The sequence below is a fragment of the Macrobrachium rosenbergii genome, unplaced genomic scaffold (genome assembly GCF_040412425.1).
Source record: "Macrobrachium rosenbergii isolate ZJJX-2024 unplaced genomic scaffold, ASM4041242v1 13908, whole genome shotgun sequence".
Taxonomy (NCBI): domain Eukaryota; kingdom Metazoa; phylum Arthropoda; class Malacostraca; order Decapoda; family Palaemonidae; genus Macrobrachium; species Macrobrachium rosenbergii.
Window position 1 is genome coordinate 2,045,988 of NW_027100725.1, and position 11,773 is coordinate 2,057,760.

The following is an 11,773-nucleotide window of genomic DNA, read 5'->3' on the forward strand; positions in this document are numbered from 1 at the left end:
TATATATATATATATATATATACATCATGTAACATGAATCCAACATTACCAATGGTCAAAATGTCCTTCACATCACTGTATGTCTACAAACTGCACAAGTCTGGCAGGTAACTAAGCTGCCTTTGCAAGAAATCCCATGTCTTTGAATGCACGCCGCCGCTGAGGCACTGCAGTGAGCTGTGTCGTACAACATTTACTATCTGAGAAACAGACTGCCCTCAGGAAGCCCTCAGGAAGCAAATGTTTGCCCCTGACTATTCACTGCGTCTAAGTGAGCCCCTTCCGACAAGAGGGCGTCTACTACACCTTTGGGACACTCTTCGTTCTTGGCAATTTCGTGGAGGGGTGTGCTACCTTCGTGGTCTGTGACACTAGGATCAGAGCCGGTCTCTAAGCAGAAGGCTTACGACTTCCGTCCTTGGGCTGGCAGGCACCGTCAGTGTAAACTTATCAATGTCCCTAAAGTGTCTTGAGCAAGAGAGATGAAGGAGAGTCGAACCCAGAGAATCTCTAGGCCCCATCTTAGCTATTTTACCCACTGCCCCTTTTAAATGTATGCCACTGATGGTGAGTGAGGCCAGGCTGCAACCTTACAAAAGGCACTAATAAATGCAAGACTACAAAGATGGCCTGGTCAAGGTGACATTCACGTTTCCTCTGTGTATAGACGTCAGTATAGTTTAACGTACAAATGAGCTCAATTTCCTCGATGCATTTTTCAAGTATAAACATAAAATCCTCAAAATATTCCTGAGGCTTATAATTCCTTCTACTTGCGTTCTTAGCGTCTGTCACTTGTCGAAATATTAAAATGAATGTCTTGAAGTGAAACAACCTATTATGATTTGGTGGTTTTAAATGATTTCGTTGCACATCGATTGCATGAGCACTCAAGTTGATGCTTCGTTTAAAATCTAGTCTAGTTGCATAATGAACCCCGGTTTTCCTCCTAATAATCCTCATTGTGTCCAAGCGATTGATCATGGCCTTTATAAAATCGTTCCCATTACGAGAAGGGCTTCCTGCTCTGCTCGCTCTTGAACTGCATCATCATCTTCTATTTCTATATTTTCTAATTGCTGCAAGGTGATGACTTCACTCAACTCCTCATATGAAGGGTATGACAAACCATCCTCAGCTTTTGGATAAATCAGGGCACCATTGACGTGCCTGGAAATATATTAATGTGTTCAGATGAAAAAATACTGGGTGCTCTATGAGCATACTGCCAGTTAAATCACAAACAACAAAGGATAAAAGCATTTGCACTGTATTCATTCATTATATTGTGTGTAGTTAAAAATAACTGATCATTATAAAATATGAGACGATCCTACATATCTGGTTGCATGAGCAGAAACCTGGCTGAATGAAGGAAGTTTCATAAAAGAACAACAGTAAATCACAGACTACCGTTTGGTGATGCCAATTTTACTGTAGACATTGCGAAGTGAACAGCAACTTGCATATATTTGATGCTTCTAGAGGGAAAAATCAGAAACTGCATGACTTTTTCTTTGTTATCAACGGACACCAGCAATTAATAAACCAAGACCTAAAACATTCTGATATAAAGAAGCTTGAAGACGGTTAAGGAAAACCAAATAAGAAGGCAGGTCAAAAACAAAAGCTCAACAGCGTCTACTTTTACGACCCCTGTTAATCCACCCCTGGCATCTTAATCCGGTATTTCTCAAGATAATTTTGGCAGGGTTAAACATATCTTTCGGTAGGCCCAGAGTCTAGATTAGAGATTATAGACCCTGAGTTGACCATTCTCTACGGCTGTAATGTAGTCGGATTTCCAGTGGCCCGGTAGGGACCGAATCCAGAATTGTCTTCTTTGTTCAGACAATTGCCCTTGCCGAACAGCTTAGCCTCATTCCCATGACGATGATGTTGAAATTGTTTAATCAATTAAGGTTAATTTTATGATATATCGAAGGATGACTTCATTCCTGAGCTTTTCCTTTCGGCGAAAAGAACTGTTCAAAATAGCAATAGTTTTCTTCCAGATGACATACATGAAAAAATTAGGTCCTTTAATTCTTTGTTTTTTAATTCATCAAAATTTTCAGGTTTTATAAATTCAGTTTCACATAAGTTAATATTATGTTTAAAAATGATGTTGCTTTGAAGTTAATCCGATTTCACTACCACGGCGAATATTCCTGTTACTTCTTCACTTTATACACTCTTTCGTTCAAAACTAAAAGAGAAAAGACAAAAAATAGATAATGTCAGCTTGTTCACCAAATAACGCCCGGCCAACACCTAATTGTTGGCTTGTGTTTGAACGAAGTGTTTTTTAATGATAAATTATTAGAGCCGATTACAGCTAATACTCCTCGTGTTATTAAAAAATAAATTAACGTTATTTTCGTTCTTTTCTAGTCTTCGAAGCGTTGTTCCTTCCTGGTAAACGATGAAGAGATATCACGATGCCGAAGAATCTCGTCTCAACTGAGTGACCGGCGTCTGTCCGTAACCCCGTTTTCTATCGCGAACCTTGAATAGGTAAATAAGGGTAGGTTTTAGAAGAAAACTGTCTCCAATTACCTTTTCCTCCCATTTCCCCCTTCTTCGTCTTCCCGTCCTCTTTTCCTCTCCCTGCTATTCCTACCCGGTTACTTTACATTTGTGAATAATCACACGATAATCATCCAGACAGTAAATAGGGCATCCTCACTTATTTCTCAACATTTGTTAATAATAATATCACGAGCATTCGACTTCGGTTCTCTTCCTTCTTAGGCCACTTAAGTTGCCTATTTCCATTCCTTGATATGTGCAATAGCTCTCTGTCATTCGCGGGTGTTGTGATAAAACCAGAGGATTTTGAAGTTATAATAAATTGGACTCAAGGTTTTTCTCTGAACAATGACAACAATGAAATCAAGATTTTTAGTGTTCTCAGTTTCCAGAGTAGGTTGCATTAGTAGTGGGTGATATGAGTTTCAGATACCTTAAACATATCTTATTGTTCCCTAAATGAATAAGCTAAAATACAAGAACAAAATAATAATAATAATAATAATAATAATAATAATAATAATAATAATAATAATAATAATAATTAATATTATTAATGAGTAAAAAGCCACAATAATATAATTGATAAATTGTATATTTTAAGACACAAAAATATACAAAAAAGGGGATAAAAACGAGGGCGCTTTCGACCGTTTGTGCAACGGTCCTCTTCAGCCAACTGAATCAAAATACTAGTTTTTCTTAAAAAGACACGTTGAAAAGAATTTTGGTGATAGTCGACCCAAGAAAACATCGAACTCTCTTTCAGTGTGGACTTGGCAGTTACGTAATGGCTGTTTCCCCGTATCTGTGGGCCAACCGTCGTGATCTTCTTAACGGCTGTCGTTCGAGCGTACGGTGCTCATCACTGGTGACTAGGTGGTTCGTGGGTGGAGAACGACTTTTCAGCATCGGTGCCTGTTGTTTCTGGCTTCATCTGAGTAATATAATATATATATATATATATATATATATATATATATATATATATATATATATATATATATATATATATATATATATATAATTGAACATGGTAATTATATAGAGTTAAAAGAAACTTATGTATATCATTTAAAGAAATGGAAAAAATTTCACCAGGTTTGATCCCTTTTATTCATTATCGATTTGCTGATGAGAAAAATCCCTCTCTGTATAGATGTTCCTTTAAAGTAGTAATCCATTCAAGGGAGACTTTATGATAAGATTAAGTTGCCTGACAAGACTCATCGTAGCCATTACAGTCCCTGCCGGTCATGATAATATTGAATGTGTTAGAGATTTAAAACTGTATAGTTTCACAGTACTTCAACTGAATTTAATTTGAGTTTTATTTATCGACGTCGTTGTTGTATCGTAGACGATTCAGTTTTCTTTAGTTTACCAGTAAAATCTCACGCTCTTCCATGCATCTTTACCAAAGCAATACAAACAAACACAATAAAACAAGACCCTGCTTTTGTATTATAGTGAAGGTTGCAATAAGTCTGTTAAACTGGAAGGGAAACCCGATTAAGAACACAATTAACGTAGGTAGTCTGGTCAAAAATCATCATGATGAAAATTAATCATATCTACTTTAGTTATGATATGATGGTTTCGCTGGACTTTCTGCCGCCAAAGTAACCATTTGCAGATGTTGCCAATAGCTGGTAAAAGTGAAGGCGCGTGTAATTAAAATTGGTTTTGATTACGTGAAATAGTCTCAGGTAATACAAATGATGGAGCTCCAGGACGGAAGAATAATTCATATGAACATTGGGCCACAACGGAAATGGTAACTGACTGCGACCAGGAATTATCAGAATTTGGGTGGCAGGCGGGGTATTGAAGCATGGATTGCGATCGTGCCACGTGTCCCTCCTGAAAGAGACGTTCTGAGTTAGCCCTGCTCAAACTAAGAGAAAGGAAATCTTCCCATGACAGATCACCCAATACACGTTCTTAAATACCAAACATAACGTAGCCTAGAAGATGATTCTATTGAAGTCACATATATACAATCGGAGAATCAGAGCCATGTGGGCTTTAACAATGAACACGTGATTGCACTCACACAAAGATAAAATTAACCCGGATACAGCTTAACTTAAATAGCCCTTAAATTGCACTGGTGGAGGGATAATTGATTATCACGGGATCTTTACTCGAGTTCATGTACGCAAATGGCAAGGCATGGGGATACAGGTAGGCGAACAAGGGAGGATTGCGTTGTGGAGGGAGAGGTTAAAGTTTAAAGAAATGGAAATTAAGGAGTTTAAGTACAAGGGACAGGCCTGGCTATTTGACTACTCGCAACGTACGAACCTTTTATGACCATTGTTGGCGCCGAACAATCAGTTTGGCTGTCCGTCGAAGATTGTCACACCAGCGGAGCAGGGAAATGTAGCACTTGCGGTGCAGACGAGATCAGAGCAAGGAGTCAGCCTTCTGTTTCCAAAACATGGCGTCTTGGGGGCATCGCTTTTGGGCCACAACGTACCTGCAAGGAGTCATACGCCAGCAAAATCACAGAGGAAAAAAGACCTTAGGACTAAGGGCTTTCAGAATAAAATCCTACCACATCCCCTAATCTCGATATGCCTATTGGGCTTTCCTGAACACTAATTGCTACCCCATCTCAGGCGATGGGGGAGAAGGGGTTTGTATTGTCCCAGCGTCGTACGATCTTTTAAGGGGGAAGGAGGTTTACTAACGGCTGTGAACTGGTTCAAATAAACGCGGTTTCCCTGAGACGCCCGACTGGAGAGGCAGAGGAATAACAGATTAATTTCTAAATTACATGACGGAATCAAAGCTACAGAAAGGAGGAGGGATGTATATCATTAATATATATATATATATATATATATATATATATATATATATATATATATATATATATATATATATATATATGTGTGTGTGTGTGTGTGTGTGTGTGTGTGTGTGTGTGTGTGTGTGTGTGTGTGTGTGTGTGTCGATTTTGTAACATCTTTGTTGAATATTTTTTAATGCATACTTTAAAAATCTGTTACAGGAGATTTACTGGAACAAAGTACTCGTAAAAATAGAGCATTCTGAAGAATTTCCCATTTTTCTTTTTATATTTTACAATTGTTTCGTTTAAACACTAATAATTTTAACTTCAAGGTGAAAATATGATTTCATTCCTTTCTCTCGAAATGGCTTATATAGTTATTCATCTTTGATCATTACCGGATAAAACGGCGTTGTAGTCTCCGCCGATTAAAAAGTGTTCATATTTTAGCCGTCGAACTTTTTTTCAGTATTCTATGATAGCAAATATTGAAACCTTTGAAATTAATCAAAGATTTTTTTCTTTAAGTTTTACCTTTGACTCGCTTCACTTCAGACGATCAAGGCCATCCCTTTTGTACTCTTAAGGAATGGACCATATAGAGTTTAGGCCAGAGGCCAGAACTGGGACCTATGAGGTCATTCAGCGCTGAAAAGGAAAATTGAGAGTAAACGGTTACGAAGGTGTAACAGGAGGAAACCTCAAAGCAGTTGCACTATGAAATAATCGTTAGACGAGGATGGATAACAAGATGGAAGAAAGATAATATGATTTTGAGGGTACAGTAAAAGGAATGAAAGGAACCTTTAGTAATGCCTACAATGCACCCCGTGAGGTGCATCTGGACTTGACATAACCCCCTACAGGGCTTTGTACTCTAAGGAAGAGTCTTTTGATTGCTGCTGGAGAGCGCTCTCACAATTGTTTCAGTTTGACCTACAACAATAGGGAACTGGGATCCCAACAATTTTGAAAGTATCTTTGATAATTAAATACGTGCAGTAGAGATAAATTTACTTGTGAAGGTTTCAGAATACGTTCAGTATCTTTGGAATAATTTCTGTTAACGCTGGTTTGAAAGTTTCCAAGCATACCAAGATAATTATACATACATACATACATACATACATATATGTATGTACGTATGTATGTATGTATGTATGTATGTATGTATGTATGTATGTATGTATGTATGTATGTATGTATGTATGTATAAACACACACATATTCTTTATCACTGTTAGCACCATTCAGGAGTTATTTGAAAATGCAAACCCCTTCAACCACTTTTCGTGAACTGACTTTGTTGAAATGAATGCTAAATTACAAAGAACTGGATGTCCTTTTTGGCGAATTTGTAACATCAACATCGTTACCCAAACTGGTCTTAAAACTCAAGTGGTTTGGCCTTCCCAGGTTGGAAGGACCACCCAAATCCTTGGCATGACGCCTCATTGTGTCTGTTTTCGATCCTCTCTCCCAGTTATCAACCAGAGAGATGAGGAAATACAGAATCATCTTAACAAAACAAAACTAAAGAGAGTAAATAAACATGTTCGTCAAATTGGGCAGTTAACAGAGTTGTAACAGATTGATGGTGGCAAACAATATAAAAAAAGAGGTAAGAAGCTAGGCAATAACAAATAGACCTGTAACCACTGAAGTGGGTGCGATGCTATTGAAAGAACAGCTGAATAGGCAGAGTACTACCATTATATTCTGGTTTAATTCTCCCAATGAAAAGAGAGTCTTGAATGTCTTTGTGGTGAAACTTTGGTCTTCCTCCCTGACAGCTGCAGTAAATGTAACTCTTTTGTGAGTGATAGCCGCTGCCGTGTTCCGAAGCTCTTCCCTTGTTTTCAGAAAGTGGGTGCCGTAACCAATGGTTGCAATTACCAATATACCTGGTATACATTACATCGAGACAAGCGAATTGGTAAACAACACATGAAGATAATCCTTCTGGCATGGATTCTTTCTTGCTTAGGTAAGAGTCAGTTGTTAATCTTTTAGTAAATGCAAATCTAATCTGTATCTGTGGATAGCACAGTTGTTTAGCCACATAGTTTCCAATTATAGTCAGGACATGAAGCAAGAGAGAGTTAGCATGCAGCAAGATGTGACCCCTTTGCTACAATATTAATCTGAAAGTATAGTTTGTTTTCAAATCTGGACTTAGAATCTTAGTAGCTGTATTAAGCATAGTCTCAAGTATGCTACTGTTTAGTCCATACTAGATAATATTTGTATTTTGCAACATGTAGTACATTTCTTCACAAATGAACACGGTGTTATCAGCAAATAACATCTAATCCTTTTTGTAGCCTTGGCATCCTTACTTTCTCCATAATGTTTCACGTACTTTTACTGTCATTTCTTCTACTACGTCACTGGGTTATAAGAAATAAATGTAAAAAAATCAGATAAGGAAACAATATCTTTATTTAATCTTCATATTTATGGTCACTTATTACAAAAGACTTAAGAAAGGTTTGTAAATCGTTAAGTAAATTTTTCACGATATCCATACCTTATTCACATTTCCTTTTAACTGCACCAGTTACATCTGCCAAAACATTGTTTACAAACAAAAAAAGTATAATAGATGAACGTTCCTTACTTATGAATATGTATAAGTAAATTCCTCTATCATATTTTGTTATAGGTACTTTGAACATCGATCTAGAATTAATTTTTTAATTTTTTTTTTTTTTTGGGGAGCAAAACCTTAATTCATGCGTTTCTAATAATAAGCATATATGTTTTCACGCTAATATCAGCTATTCCACAAGTTTCCACATATATATTTCGATGAAATTAACCAGTTTACTATGAGAACGATTGATAACTAACAAATACCTCGTCAAGACCTAACTACTATAGTGACTAGGAAGTCATGCTTTGAAAAGTTTAGTCTGAAAATATCATTTTTTTTTACATAATTTGAGGGTAAACTGTCGCACTCACAAAAAAAAAAAAAAAAATATTAAAGGAAGGCAAGTACTCAGTGCCAATCAACATTTATAATTCGCAGCAGTGGAATGAGGGAATCAGTGCTTTTATCTCCAATTTAATATTGCAAGAAACGTATGAAAGCAGACAATGATCACATCTTTCCTCACTTCTTTCATTCCATCAAGACAACATACAAGACAAAAGCCAAAAAGCAGTTCACGTGATGGTTTTGAATGTCTCGCGTCAAGACAAGGACAATGGATGTACGTTGCTTGAACATTTGAACTACCCACTGCTCTTTGTCGTGCGAATTCAATTAGCAAATTAATCTAAACTAAACTTAAGGCATTATTTCAAACTATATTAGGTTAGTTTCGATGTCTGAGAGTTGTCTTCACGCGAATATTGCAAATACTAGTTGATAATGCAGTATCTTATTTTACTCTTTAATTATAGTACGCTTACGACGATTTTAACCTCTATGCAATGCAATTAGATGTAACAGACTAGATAAAAGTGGTAGTAAACTGCAATAACATTTATGAATAAGTAAAGTCGATGACGCAATGTAGATGTGAGACCGATTAATCACAAAATGTAGTTCGCGGAAATAAGAGCGTAAGTGATATATGACATTAAGTTGCCATATTGTATCATTCATAATGTCATTTTCCCAAAGCTTACTCCCAACGGAAAAATAGGTCCAAGTATTACTTGGATTATCGTTGCATTCTTCTCGTGACATTATTTATAAAACCAGTGTTGATAAGAAAATGATAAAGCACTATCCAGCGATAAGTGCTCCTCTCAATGTAACAAATCCCCCAGCAAGCTTTAGTTGCCTTGTGACATAATAAGAAATAATCTAAACGACATTTTTTAAAAATAATTTATAGAGGAAGACTGCTATTTGGAAGCAGAATCAAACTATAGCGTGAGTTAAGTGGATATATATTTAAGACAGTTTAAGAAGACAATATCATTACAAAGTAATATAAGAAGATAGTTATCAAGACAATGAATTCTACAGACAGTGAGGCTCTATAAAAAGATATATATGAAAAAATTATACCCCATATAATAATATACTACCAGCATACATACACTACACACTATAATATAGTTTCCGTACAAACACAATTAGTATATATTAGATAATCTACGAGGTTGTACATAAATATGTACACGTAATGATTACAGAGTCAACATGATTTCAAAACATATATACAAGAATTTCTCATATATATATATATATATATATATATATATATATATATATATATATATATATATATATATATATATACACACACACACACACACACACACACACACACATATATATATATATATATATATATATATATATATATATATATATATATATATATATATATATACACACACACACACACACATATATATATATATATATATATATATATATATATATATATATATATATATATATATATATATATATACATATATATCACACATAACACAGGTGAAAAATAAAAACAGGGTGTAGGTCTGGCCGGTTTCGACTTTATTTCTAATGGCTTGGAAATAAAGTCGAAACCGGTCACCTACACCCCATCTCTCATTTTTTACCTGTGGTTATGTGTGATAAATGAATCACGTACAAATGATAATAATCATATATATATTCAATATGTACATCATTTAACAAGAATCCAGCATTACCAATGCACAAAAATCACATCAGTGCATGTCTACAAACTGCGCAAGTCTGGCAGGCAAGATTCGCATGTAAGAAATCCCATGTCTCCGAATGCACGCCGCAGCCAGGCACTGCAGAGAGGTATGACGAACAACATTCACTAGTTGAGAAACTGGCTGCCCTCGGGAAGCTCTCAAAGATGCAGATGTTTGCCCCTGACCATTAGCAGAGTCAAAGTGAGCTCCGCCTGACAAGAGGGCGTCTACTACACCTTTGGGACAATCTTTGTTCTTGGCGATTTCATGGAGGGGTGTGTTACCATCATGGTCAGTGACGCTAGGATCAGCGCCATTCTCTAGCAGAAGGTCTACGACTTCCGTCCTGGGAGTGACAGACCCCGCCAATATCGAATCTTCAACGTCCTTAAATTTTCTGGAGCAAGCCATGTGAAGAAGAGTCGAACCCAGGTAATCCCTGGGATCCAACTTCACCAGCTTATACACTGCTTTTTTCACTGCGTGCCACTGACAGTTAGTGAGGCCAGGCTGTATCCTTATAAACGGTAGTAACAAATGCAGAGATATAATCATAACCTGACCAAGGAGAGGTTCATGTTTCATCCGTACGTAACCGTAAGCATTATTTAATGAAGAAATAATTAGTCCCATTTCTATTGTGACCATATCAGATACACATCAAATCATCAAAATGATCTTCCCGGTTATAATTCCAGTTGCGTGCGGTCTCAGCAAAAATAAATAACATTGCACAAAAGCACTACTTAGGGATTCGCCAGTCGATGAAACACGATTTTCAGCAACACCTTTTGTTAGAGTTCGATAGTTTTGATATTTATAGAGTAAATGTGTACTATTTAGTACCTAAGTTCGATAGTTTTAATATATTATAGAGTAAATTGTGTACTATTTAGTACCTAAGTTCGATAGTTTTGATATTTATAGAGTGAATGTACTATTTAGTGCCTAAGTTCGATAGTTTTGATATTTATAGAGTAAAATGTGTATTATTTAGCACCTAAGTTCGATGGTTTTGATATTTACAGAGTAAAATGAAGTGGCCAATGCCGGAACCGAGAAAATCAGAGAAAAGGACCTAAAACCATTCGTGACGTGAACATATGACGTCATGAGGCTCCGCCCATCCACCAGGTGGGCAATAACTTCCAATAAGTCTCTAGAAGGTGAATGAATATGCTTAGACCGTCAAGGCTTCAACAAATTCGATAATGGCCACCAGGATATGGAATCATCCCCGTGGTTGCAAGACTGCATTTGTGCTACAGCTTGCCAAACATTTGTATACAGTACAAGCGAGAAGACCCGTCGCAAGATTTACTATAGCGTGAATAGCTAATTATTTCTATAGTGGGTAATAGTTACTTAGCTTGCAGAGGCAGTGGGCAGGGCTGTTAGACTGATAAGACACTATCCACGAGGCCTGGAAGAGACCAGTCATCCAGTGACATCTAGCTATTACAGCGACGATGAGGACGGGCCTCGAGAGTGACGACGCTGAAGACATTTTGTAAATAAATTATGTATAGCGTTAGACGTTTTATTTGCACATCTAAAACATATTTATTAAAACACAATGATTTTAACAATATGTTCCTCATTCAAACTGATTCTAATATATTTTCCTTTCCATGCACATCAATATAAATCGTGTTACATTTGATTGATGTTAAGTAGGTAAATAACAGCTTGCCCTCAAAATCGTGACTCCTGCCATTATATACCTTTTATTTGCAGCGAGAATACGAGTGCTGTTTAGGGTGCTGT

The 11,773-nt window shown here is 36.6% G+C and overlaps 1 protein-coding gene across 1 annotated transcript; it reads right to left on the minus strand.

Annotated features, from left to right (window-relative positions):
• Positions 1-229: 229 nt before the first annotated feature.
• LOC136838005 (protein fem-1 homolog A-A-like) lies at positions 230-11,513 on the minus strand. Its single transcript, XM_067102869.1, has 4 exons — positions 11,425-11,513; positions 10,032-10,523; positions 1,011-1,170; positions 230-388 (listed from the first exon to the last, which is right to left on the minus strand). The coding sequence occupies exons 1-4, from the start codon at positions 11,511-11,513 to the stop codon at positions 230-232; spliced, it is 900 nt and encodes a 299-aa protein (XP_066958970.1).
• Positions 11,514-11,773: the final 260 nt, after the last annotated feature.

Bases quoted from the DNA above. Each gene is read 5' to 3' on its own strand.
- LOC136838005 (XM_067102869.1), bottom strand. From the start codon at position 11,513: ATGTCTTCAGCGTCGTCACTCTCGAGGCCCGTCCTCATCGTCGCTGTA. The intron at 10,524-11,424 runs GTGGATAGTGTC...ACCGTTTATAAG, and splicing joins ACTGGTCTCTTCCAGGCCTC to GATACAGCCTGGCCTCACTA. The intron at 389-1,010 runs GTAATGGGAACG...TTCTGCTTAGAG, and splicing joins CAGAGCAGGAAGCCCTTCTC to ACCGGCTCTGATCCTAGTGT.